Here is a 12,034-nt window from a genome sequence, read left to right as displayed (position 1 = left end):
AGGTCTCTGGCATATAATACTATTTTGTATGCTCTTTGCATGCTAAAAAAAATGTTGGCATAATGTACTTTTCAGAATAGAGAACTCTGAGAGGGGGGAGGTCAGGAGGGCTTCCTACTCAAAATTACCACGTGTCTTCCTCCTGTTAGCTAGAGATTTATTCCTCTTTCATTTCACAATCAATAAAGTGAATTATATTAATCAGGCTTTCATACTATCACTGATTTTTTTAATCAGATAATTAGATCAACATTTGGTGAGATTCCTCAGTACATGGGAATTCTAATTGAGGGAAGAATAGAGGACTAATTACAAAGCACTTCAGCTGCTGCATCTGGGTTGCCTGTAGGCTTTGGAGGGGTGAAATAGAGAGGAAAAATATATTCCACAGTTGCACTGGAGAGGTAGAAAAGTAAATTTGTCTGACTCTACTCTCATGTGACTCTCTTTCTCTTTTATTTTTTACTATGAGTACTTAGAGCTTGAAAACCTTGTCTAGATATAATTTACATATTTTCTAAAGTTTTAGGTAAAATAATGAAATTATATCATTACAGATAGGCAAGTTTTTCCGAGAGTGGAGGGTTAAGCGTTTAAGAGTTGAAACTTTTCTAGCTGCTTATAATGATCTTCCAAAAATGTTAATCATGTATATGCATGTACAGATATATGCCTTTTGAAATCAAGAAAAATAAACCTTTTCTTAATGGCTCAAAGAATTCATCAGGAACACAAGTTACTGTGAATTTTCAAGATAATTTGAAAAGCATGAGGGACATTAGGCAGCATAAGTAGTCACTCAAGTTTCAGGCTTGGAACTTGTTTTCTTGAAAAACTTCCTGAAGTCAACTTACTCTTTCATTTATTTGGCAAATAATTGTTGAAGGCCCAGTATGTTTTTTTGGTCATTTGCCTCTATTTCTTAAAAGCTGAGTAAAGCACATATAACAATGTATCTTCTTGCACATTAAAATATGTAGCCTACTAGCAAAATTCATTAGTGAAGCAAAGGCTAAAGCAAATTCTCCTAAGAAACCCACCCTCCAGGAAAGCATCTTCACCATGTCCGCTGGTGTTCTGACTTGTCAGCCCTATTCAAAATACCTTTGTGATGATTACCTAACAAAGACAACATGCCACCAATACTTTTTTTGTCACCCACTAATGAAATGCTTTTATAGAGATTGTGCTAAGGTGTTTAAACAGGGATTACTCCACAGTCTAAAAATCCTTTCTCAGATGATGACAACATTTCCCTGACTTGATCCTGGATTTTTTTCAAGGTTCTTCTTAGTTTTTAAAACATTTTATTACAGGAAATTTCACACATATGCAAAAGGTAGAAAAAACAGTGCAATAAATGTTCACGTACTCATTGCCTACCATCAACAGTTATCAACTCACGGTCAACCTTGTCTCATCTCTACTTGCACCAGTATCTCCTCATCTGCACATTAATTTGATGCAAATCTCAGACATGAAATAATTTCATTCATAAATATTTCCATATGTAGTCTAAGAGATAAGAACTTTTTAAAACATAGAGACACCACCATTACAAGTAAAAAAAATAAATAATTCCTTATGCTTAATATAATCAAATATCCTCAATTTCTAATTTCCAATTGTTACAAGTGGCAGAATTTTTTTTTTGTAAACAGATCCTAATAAGGTCCACATACTGTGACTGAGATGTCTTTTAAGTCTCTTTTAAGCTACAGGATGTCTTTTTTTAGAGCAATTTTTATATTGAAGAAACAAAGTTGTTTGTCCTAAATTTTTATCCTGATAGTTTTCCAGTCTCAATTTTGCTGATTTAATTCCCATGGTGTTGTTTAACCTGTTCTATATGTTCTATAAATCAATGGATGTAAAGGCTGTATCCAAATTCAGGTTCTTTGTCTTAGGACAACACTACTTGTGAAGAGGTGATGAGCTCTTTCATCAGGAGCCACATAATATTTGTCTGTCTCTTTATTTAGGATAGTGTCTGCCGTTGCTCAATGCCTAGAACCATTTATTCATTAGGTGGTTACAAAATGGTGATATTTTAATTTTATCACTTCATTTATTAATCAGAATACTTCTACAAAGAGAAAATTCCCCTCATTTATTTGGTTATCCAGCAGTATAGTTCATATAGGAAAGTCAGGCTAAATGGTTCATTCTTTCCCTTTATTTACCAGTTCTCAAAATAATGAGTTTACTACCTACCATCCTGCAATAGTGACACATTAATTTTTGTGTATGTACCATTATGATTTCATAGATTTAAACATTATTTGAGGTATTTCAATCCATTTTAGTCATTATCTTGATTAATGTTCCAACTGTCCCATTTCTGGCGAGTAGGGGTCTTCTGTGTCCTTTTGACACTATCCTAGCTACCTTTGATAGCTTCCTTGCTAGCTGTTTCAAAAAGTCCTTAGTCTTTAACTTCAGTAGAATTTCAGGTACCAGTAACGTTGAAAGTACACATTTGGCATTAATACAAGATCGAAAATCGCACAGAACTTGCAGAACACCACCTTTAACATTTTATATTCTAAAAATATATAGGACATTTGATTCGATAAAACAAATATAATACCTAACACATAGTAGTAGAAACACAACCATCTGCTGAATAAATTACTGAATTCATTAATTCTAGGAGGCAGAATGACAGTAGAAAATATTACCCACAATTAATACCCTTTCTTCAAGGTGACTTCTAAAATAAGCAACCTATGGAAGATTAGTCTTCAATTTGGCGCTCACTGTTCCATGGACCTGGACAAGGACGTTCTCACTGCTGCCTTTGTAAGGACTGTTTCCTCAACAAGACTGCAGAGCTACCGGTATCTTACCAGTCTAGTCACAACAATCACTCTTTCTGCTGTTACTTTACTGTTAATGCCTCTGCAGCTCCTAAGGACCACTGCTACTGATCACCACTTGTCTCTCTCCCATCTGGTTTGTCACCTACCACTTACTCTGGCTTTCAGAGGAAATTTGGCCTTCTTTTTCAGACTACAACAACAAACCACACAAGAAACTCTTTTTCTCCCACGCAAACTGACAATTCTGTCTACTGTGTACATTGCTTCTGCAACAAACAACAATAAAAACAAACAAAAACATTTCTTGCAGTTTGCAATGTTTTCTTTCTGGCTAATTTCAGGACCAGAGTCAAACTTGTAGCCTAAGTCTTCCAGAGGTCAGCCTCTTTACCGAAGAGACTATTTCAGGAGTTTTTCCCAAAATTTCTAAAGCACTGATATATTAAAAACTAAATCATTATTACAATTATTTTGGAAGTTAGTAAGTGTGAATTTAAAATACACAATAATAAGCAGAGTAGCACAGCAGAAGCTTGTTGGGCCCATAAAATACACAATAAAATACAATGCAAAAACTGTTCCTCATGGTACTATTTATCACAACAAAAACTGAAAACAACTTAAATGCTCCTTAACAGAAGGATTAAGTTATGAGAGGTTCCTCTATTTTCATTATGTATTAATTAAAGACTTTTAATAACATGGAAAAACACTCATGTTATAATGTTGCATAAAAAAAAGCAGAAGACAAAATAATACAGTATGATTTCAACTATTAAAAATGTGACTAGGGGGGCCAGCCTGGTGGTGCAAGCGGTTGGCGGCCCAGGGTTCGCTGGTTCGGATCCCAGGTGCGCACCGATGCACCGCTTGTCAAGCCATGCTGTGGCGGCGTCCCATATAAAGTGGAGGAAGATGGGCACGGATGTTAGCCCAGGGCCAGTCTTCCTTGGCAAAAAAAGAGGAGGATTGGCAGGGTTAGCACAGGGCTGATCTTCCTCACGAAAAAAAAAAAAAAATGTGACTGGTGTGGGGTTGGCCCAGCCCTATAGCGGTTAAGTTCACATGCTTTGCTTCTGCAGCCAAGGGTTCATGGGTTTGGATCCTGGGCGCTGACATACACACTGCTTATCAAGCCATGCTGTGGCAGGAGTCCCACATATAAAGTAGAGGAAGATGGGCATGGATGCTAGCCCAGGGCCAATCTTCCTCAGCAAAAAGAGGAGGAGTGGCAATAGATGTTAGCTCAGGGCTAATCTTCCTCATCAAGAAAAAAAAAAGCGACTGGAGAAATATCTGGATTATGCATATACCCAATACTTTTTTATATTTTCAAAAAAATGTCTAAACTTAAAAAAACTAAAAATATATCCACTGCTAAATAACTTCTAATATTATCACCACTAATATTAATACACTATTTCTAGTATAATGCTTTCAGCTAGCCAAATATGCAGGAAGAATCCCTTTTATGCCAAATCATCTAGCAAGCAAAAATGTGACCTAGACCAGGCAGCTCACAACCTAGAGGACTACTGCTGAGGTGATTTTTCTCCAGAGCAGAGTAAGCAACAGGTAATCCTTTTTTTTGAGTAAGAATATGAGATGCTGGCAAATTCCTGCACTGCCTCTTGGCAGATATCTCTACTACCTTCCTTAATTCTTGTTAATATTTGCTTAGAAAAAGTAAAAACAATAACAATACCTAATACATTAAGGATTGACCAAGGCCATTGTCCTAAATGCTTTACCTATATTATCACATTTTATAATTTATATTCCAAAACATATCTCAAAGCCATCTACTTCTCTCCATCTCCATGCTAACTACCACACCCAACCACAATCTTGTTTGTGTAGATAATTATAATAGCCCCCTAACGATCTCCTTATTCACACAGATTAGCCCAGGGCTAATCTTCCTCACCAAAAAAAAAAAAAAAAAAATTCTATCACTAACTTTAACTATATAGAATCATGCTGTCAGCCTGCCACAATGGTCTTTTATAACTGTCAATGTTCCTGTTAGTCATTTAAGGGGGGCAGGGGGCTGGGCAAAAAAGTTCAATTCCCACTCTACTTTTCTTATAGTAATAAATACTAGCAGATTAGAGACAGGAATAAAATACAAAGGTTTAATTTCTATATTCTTCTTTAAAAACGACACTTCTATTAATTTTAGATTTAAGTAAAAGCACGTATCTGTTAATCTGGTATGCAGTACTTAAAGGAGCATCGTCTCATCTCAAATTTTTATTCAATGAGGCAAGGCATAAATACATGAAAAAATAAGTACTCTATGCAAAGCCAAAGGAACTTTAAAAAAAAGGATATATTTACTATAAAAACTAAGTAACATTTTTATTATTTAAAAATATGTTTATTGTAGATCATTTGAAAAACAAGAAGTTAAAAAAATCTCCTAGAGAAACTCACTGTTAGTATCACAGGATATATAATGAACTTACCGTATTTTTTCTAGTTTTATCTAATAGTACATCAAGAGCATTTTCTCATGTTACTAAATGTTCTTGTAAACTATAGTTTTTTTAAAAAATTGTTGGGGGCCGACCCAGTGGCACAGTGGTTAAGTTTGCACACTCTGCTTCAGTCGCCCAGGGTTCGCAGGTTCGGATCCCAGGCACGGACCTACGCGCCACTTATCAAGCCACCCTGTGGCAGGTGTCCCAGATAAAGTAGAGGAAGATGGGCACAGATGTTAGCCCAGGGCCAGTCTTCCTCAGCAAACAGAGGAGGACTGGCAATGGATGTTAGCTCAGGGCTAATCTTCCTCACAAAAGAAAAAAAAAAATGTTGCATATAAATGTATCATAATATATTTCCGTTTCCAACTCTTCATAACTACGGATGTTACCAATTTATTACTATGAATAATGAAGTTGTGTACACATTTTAATACGTATCTGATTATTTCTTTAAAGTAAACCCATTTAAGTAGAACTGTTGGGTTAGAAGGCATAACCCTTTGAAGTTCTTTTTATACAAAGAATAACTCACCTCCAAAACACTGCTCAACTGTCCTAATCAGTGGTAAGAAAAGTTTCCGCTTTCCTGTACCCTCAATATGAGGTATCATTATGAAAAACTTGGCCAACGAGAGACAGGCAAGTGCTAAATCCTTTACACTTATATTTCTATGCTTATTAGTGAGTATGGAACATTTTTGCATTTTTATTGGCCACTTGAACTCCTTTATGAACTCCTTACTCATTTTCTTTGTCCATTTTTCTACTGGAATGTACACTGGCTTGTAAAAATTCTTTACAAATTAGGGATACTAACTCTAAACAGTAGTCACTTTTACTGAGCACTTGAATTGTCATTAGTCTGAACTAAGATGCGTTGTTAAGTGTAAAATACACACTGGACTTCAAAGATTTAGTACAAAAAGATAATGTAAAATATATCAATAAATTTTATATTGATTACATATTGAAAGATTTTTAATATACTGGATAAATATATTATTAAAATTAATTTCATCTGTTTTTATTTTTTTAATGTGGCTATCAGACAACTCAAAATTACATACGTGGCTTACATAGTATTTCTTTTGGACAGTGCTGCTCTAGAATATTGTTTTCCTTTTTACCTTTAAATGTTTTCAGTGTTAGTTTGACATACAGGCATTTTTCATTTTTAAGTATGCAAATTAAGCAACTGTTTCCCTCTCTCCTTGTAAGTTTTTCCCAGTCGCATAGGAATTTTAGAAGCATAAACTAAACTTTACTTCTTGACAAGAAAAATATCTTTTTAGAATTTTTTCCCAAAACTTCTTCAAATAGTCTTTTCTTCTTACATGCATCCAACTTAAACAGTACTTTTTTTAAACGATTTTTAAATTTTACCATAATTATGACTGCCCTTTTAAAAACTGTTTCAGTATTATTGAAACTAAATTTTCACAAACAAGGTTATTTTTAAAACCTACTAAGTGTTTTTTTAAAAGTGAAACATATTTTAATTTTTTGGTAATAAACATTCCAAAGAACTTAGCAAAGTCAGTTTGGTGAAAACACGTAATTATTACCTGTGGTTCACAGACAGATGAGACAGAGCACATAATTTTCGACATGATGACAGCTACAGAGAATAGGTATTACAAATTAGACTATTTCCACTCCTTTTTACCAACACTTAAAGGGCAGTTTAGACTCAATTCAACAGCCACTACACCTAATTTAAGCGTAAATTGCTTGGTCAACAGAAACAATTACACTTGAAAGTCTACTTGGGGATTTGAGTACAGCATAACTAGATGATTCCTTTTGTTCATAAGAGAACCAAGTATATTGCCGATATAGGAAAACTCAACAATTATACTTTTCTATCACCACCAAAAAGCCCCAAGAACAGTGCTGTTAAAATTAACCCTTCTGGAATTTTAAGAGCCAGTTTCTACATATATTGCAAATAAAAGACACGAATATATTCTAATTTATTTGCACAGCCCGGGCGTTACTATAGCTTATATTACTCATAAACTTGAATGACTGGACTACAACTTCCAACTTCTACTGCGAGGTCACAAACAGGCTCCAAGTTTTTTCAAACATAAATTTTTGAGAAATGTTTCTGTAAATACTCTTTGCATCCCCAAGAATCCGGGGGATTAGATTAGGGGCGGATTTGGTTCTCTCTTCTCCCTCATTGTTCCTATCAGTTCTCAAGTGTCAAGCTACAGTATGCCAAGCTATGACAAAAACGGAGGTAAGCCTGATTAAAACTGACAAGTTCAATGTTATTTTGGAAACTGTCAGAAATTTTAAATTTGAGTCCGAAAAGAATGTTGAAGGAGAGGGTAAAAATTCTCGTCAACCACCTTTTTCTGGGTTACAGCCTCCAGCTTTTTCACCAAAAAGATTGTTCAACAGAACTGAAGAGTTCGTTTTTCTATCCCAAACTGGGCTCATTCAATGACTGTAGGATGGTCCTACCTTCAAACTTATGAATGAATTGTACAAGCTGAGCAGCATCCCCTCCCTTCCTCCTTTTAGAAAATTTAAGAAAACAAGTTGGGAGTATGAGAAAAGGAGATCAAAAAAACCTACTCAGCCAGTAGTGCTCAATGGAGGTGAGTCGGTGAGCTCAAATGACCCTGGAACTTGGAATCCGCAATTGCTCACTGCCAGGATAGCGGGGAGGGGTCACCGAGGGACACTGCGACGCACGTAACGTTTTACTTGGTACAAAGCGCTTGGCTTCAAGGATGCGACCCGCCCCAAGAGCTGCCCTTAAGTTTCCGCGGGGGTCTCGTTAAGGCCGTAGGCGAAACCAGGGTAGGGGAGACCTGCCGGGAGCCCCCGCGGGCTGCGGAAGCTGAAAGGCAAAGGCGAGACCCGAAACGAAGGTTCTGGAGTTGGGGAGGGCAAGCGGGCGTACGGGCCGAGGCGGCGAAGCGCCGAACCCGACCTGGTCCGCCAGGCCGGCTTTCGCAGTCAGTGACCGGAGCGGGACACTCACCCTGGCGCTCGCTGGAGCGGCGGGCCGCCGCCCTGCAATGCAGACGGAGCCGGCACAGGGAGGACCAGCTACATCTGTGGGCCGCAGCGGCGGCGGCCAAGCCCGGTAACATCCTGGCGGGGCAAAGGCCCCCACTCGGACACCGCCTCCTGCCTCCGCGCCGCCGCCCGCACCAACTGACTCCATAGACCAGACACCGGCTAATAGCGACGCCCGCGCCGCCGTGGGCGGCCTGGGCCACCCGGAAATGGTAACATCATTGGGCGACGCCGGCCGCCGAGGCGGCGGAAGTGATGTGCGCGCGGAGCCAGACTCGCGTGGCTTTGCCGCCGCAGACCGGGTCTGGGCGGCGAGGGGCGGGCGTGGCTGCAGAGGCAGTGAGGTTCCGCCCAGTCTATTTCCGTAAGTGTCTTTTGCACCTTGGTTGGACGTCGTTGCGTAAATTGTTTGCGTTATAACAACCGGAAAAGCCTCGGGAGAAGTGACAGCCTTTGGGACCTCTGCTTACTTCTTTTTCTTTTCTGGGCTCGAAACCTGGGCCATGGTTGTTGGAAATGGAACTCCAGCCTTCTGAGCCTCTCTCTCCAGGGCTTTCCTAGATTAAGCCCAAGCGGCGGCTAACGTATTCTCAGTACTCCGAACTTTTACCACAGTACATCGTTCTCCTTGTAACACCATTTTGTAGCCAGTACATGAAGGCAAGTACCCACTTCGGAATCAGTTACTTGCCCTACTAAACTCTGAACCTCAGATTCTCGTATGTAATATAATAAAGGATTTTTTTATGTGTTCAAGATTTGTCTGGGGAAACGGAGATGTGCAGGTGTTGGAGCAGGAGTAGTCTAGTCCTAGAGAGAAAGAGACCGGAACAGTACTCAGCATAGCGTTAACTGTGTTTATCTCTGATATCGTCGTTCAGGTCTGAGCTCAAACTTGACAGTCTTCCTTGATCACCCTCGCTATGGTAGGCCTGGTTAGTCTCTACCCCGTTGCCCTATTAAATTTTCTTCAAAACGCTTATCACTATTTGAAATTATCTGTGTATTTATTTTTATATTTTCTGTCTCTCAGAATAGAAAATAAGCATCATGATGCTGGAATCTTGTGTATTGTACATTGCTGCTTCCAAGCCGCTAAAAGAATGCCTGGCACAAGTAAATTAATTGAATGGAATGCATGGTGGTTTGTTTTAATATTAATCTGAGTCGCTTAACTGTATTACTACAAAATAACGATTTCAAGGGGAAATAAATTAGCATGTTACTAATTTAGGGAGAATCAACGCAGTCTTTTATGCTGATTGAGATAAGTATAACCAGATTAATGAGGTCGTGGTGATTAAATTATCACAAGAATGGTAAGCAAATTTAACTTCCTCTGACAAACATAGTTTAAAACGTTGTGGTCAAACATTAAAAAATGCTTTCCCATAAATATTCATAACCTCAAGATTACTCAAAAATCTGAATATTACTGGAAAGTTCCTATCACGTCCTTGTAAATAGATTTGAGATTGTAAAGAGATTGTAAACAGAAATTCAACTTTATAATACAAAATACATAAAAGCTTAACCCTAATTTTATGTTGACTGTATGTAAATATACATTAACTTTTGCTATAAAGCTAACCTAAATGCTTTGTATTGTTAAAGTAGCCCCTGGTTTCAACTATCATTAATGAAAATTGATCAAAGCTTCTTAGGGTTTATTTTTATTACGTACAATAGGATTTTATTTTCTTTTTGTTTATATATTTTCTAATCATTCTTTGAGGAATATTCGTTCCTTTTGTGATAAGAAACATTTTTTAAATACATTTTTTGCAGGGTTATTAAAATAATTTTAATAAGAGCAGGGTGATGTGTAGAATATAATGCTGGTGCATGATACGTTTTCACCATGCGTTAGTTTTTTCCTACCCTCCTTTCCCCTGATATAGCTGGGGTGTTACTTGACTTAGACACTGTATTTTGATAAACCTCCAGAAGCCTTGACTTGCCAAATAAGTTTGAAGAATAGTGGATCATGCTGTGTTTAACCCTCACAATGCTGTATCACATAATAAGGTCTCCATGGACTTGGATTAAAATACTTCTGCAGTCTTGGTGTTTACACCTGTATTGTCATGATATACTTGTCCTGCTGGATAGTCCTCAGAATTTCCCCAAGTGCTGAAAATTAAGGCAATGTCAATTTTAGAGTTCCTTAGGGGAATTTCCTTTGACTCTAAATTCTTTGAGAAATTCCATCCTTATGAAGAGACTTTGCTTTAATGCTCCACTTGAGACATTCAGCAACTGCCTATATGTACTGAACAGGTAAGATTCTAGTGCATCATGGAGCTTATTTTCTATTAGAGGAGACAGAAAATTTAAAAATAAGCACATAGATAATTTGAAATAGTGATATTAGAGTAATATTGATCATTTACTATTTGCCATACCGTCTGTGCATTATCTCATTCATAACATCTGAGCAAGTTAGAGATGAGGAAACTGAGGCACAAAGATCTTGCTCTTAGCCACCACACTTTACTTTCTAAATCAGTGGGTTTCTCTTTTGGAAGACAATATGAGGTATTTCAAAAGACTTGAATGACAGTGTGGTCTTTCATTGTTTTCTGAAATGTGGGTCAAGAGAGAGCATTTCCCCAGTTTTTTTTAACAGCATTTTATGTGTGATCAACATGATATTAAATTGTCTGAGTTTCATGCAGATTTGTGGTATAAATAGATGGCTAAATATAGGTAACTATTAAGTCAGATGGATGGAAATAGAAGTAGAAAAAGGGAGAGGTGTCATTTGATTATTACCATAACGCCACAACTCCTGCATGGTTTTCCATTTACTCTGTAGAAGTTTCAACATCTTTCAGAAATTTGCTTCTCTAATTGAGCTGACTATTCCTTGATTTCATCCTGTTTGTAGCTTTGGGAAAATAATGATTCTCATCATAGGACAAACTTGGCTGTTTATCTGGAAAACTGACTTAGATAATCCATTACACGATAAAGTGAGTGGTTCTATCATGAGGCTTACCAAGAACACAAATTTAATTTTGAACACAGATGTATTTGTTGGCATAATGTTTTTGCCTGCAGAATTGGAGGAGGAGGGAGCTTTCGCACCTGAGCACTTCAAAAAAAAAAATGGTTTACACGTGGATAAAAGGGAGACTATCTGACCACACCCAAGGGGGTCATTCCCTACCATTTCCTGGGCAGAAGCAGTGTGGGTCTGCACAAACACATTTTGCATCTATAGGCAAACATCTCTTGCATAAGCAAAGGAAGTGAATTGCGAAGTTGGTACGGTTTCTGACCAGGTTGCTAATCTTAGTCTCCGTTTTTCAGAGAAGTCATAGGATTTTCCTAAGATTGCTCAGCAGGGATGGGCTAGAACATAAAAGCAGACTCAGGTCCTCTGACTTCAAATCTGTGTTTGTGCTTGAGTGAGCATGAGGTTGGGGGGATGGGGATTGGTTGCTCTGATGTGTTTTCTCCCCATGTTATTCTGTGAAGTTACTTGTGGGGTTTTTTTAATCACAATTATTATGTGAAATAACCATATAATACTCCACTACCATTCAACTTAGGTTCACTCTTTGCCACTTCCATCCAGGAATAAAAAGGAGAATGATTTCTCCAATGATGACCATATTTCTGGGTCCTAGCTCTCTTATTCAACTCTTCTTAGCTTCTTCAATAATACCCCCCTCTCAGTAAATT

General features: G+C 37.8%; 1 protein-coding gene across 2 annotated transcripts in view; it reads right to left on the bottom strand.

Annotated features, from left to right (window-relative positions):
• Nucleotides 1–8,537, bottom strand: part of SLC30A9 (solute carrier family 30 member 9) — an 88,080-nt gene extending 79,543 nt beyond the window's left edge. The window contains exon 1 of one of the 2 annotated variants that reach the window (XM_087434252.1): nucleotides 8,307–8,537. In XM_087434252.1, coding sequence (XP_087290378.1) covers nucleotides 8,307–8,418 — 112 coding nt within the window. In that variant the 5' untranslated portion in view covers nucleotides 8,419–8,537. The remainder of the gene's footprint in view (nucleotides 1–8,306) is intronic. The other variant, XM_004419016.3, reaches the window with a different exon arrangement.
• Nucleotides 8,538–12,034: the final 3,497 nt, after the last annotated feature.

The sequence above is a fragment of the Ceratotherium simum genome, chromosome 8 (assembly GCF_057802395.1).
Source record: "Ceratotherium simum simum isolate JZ-2026a chromosome 8, ASM5780239v1, whole genome shotgun sequence".
NCBI classification, from domain to species: Eukaryota; Metazoa; Chordata; class Mammalia; order Perissodactyla; family Rhinocerotidae; genus Ceratotherium; species Ceratotherium simum.
This window is presented reverse-complemented; position numbering and strand designations above follow the sequence as displayed.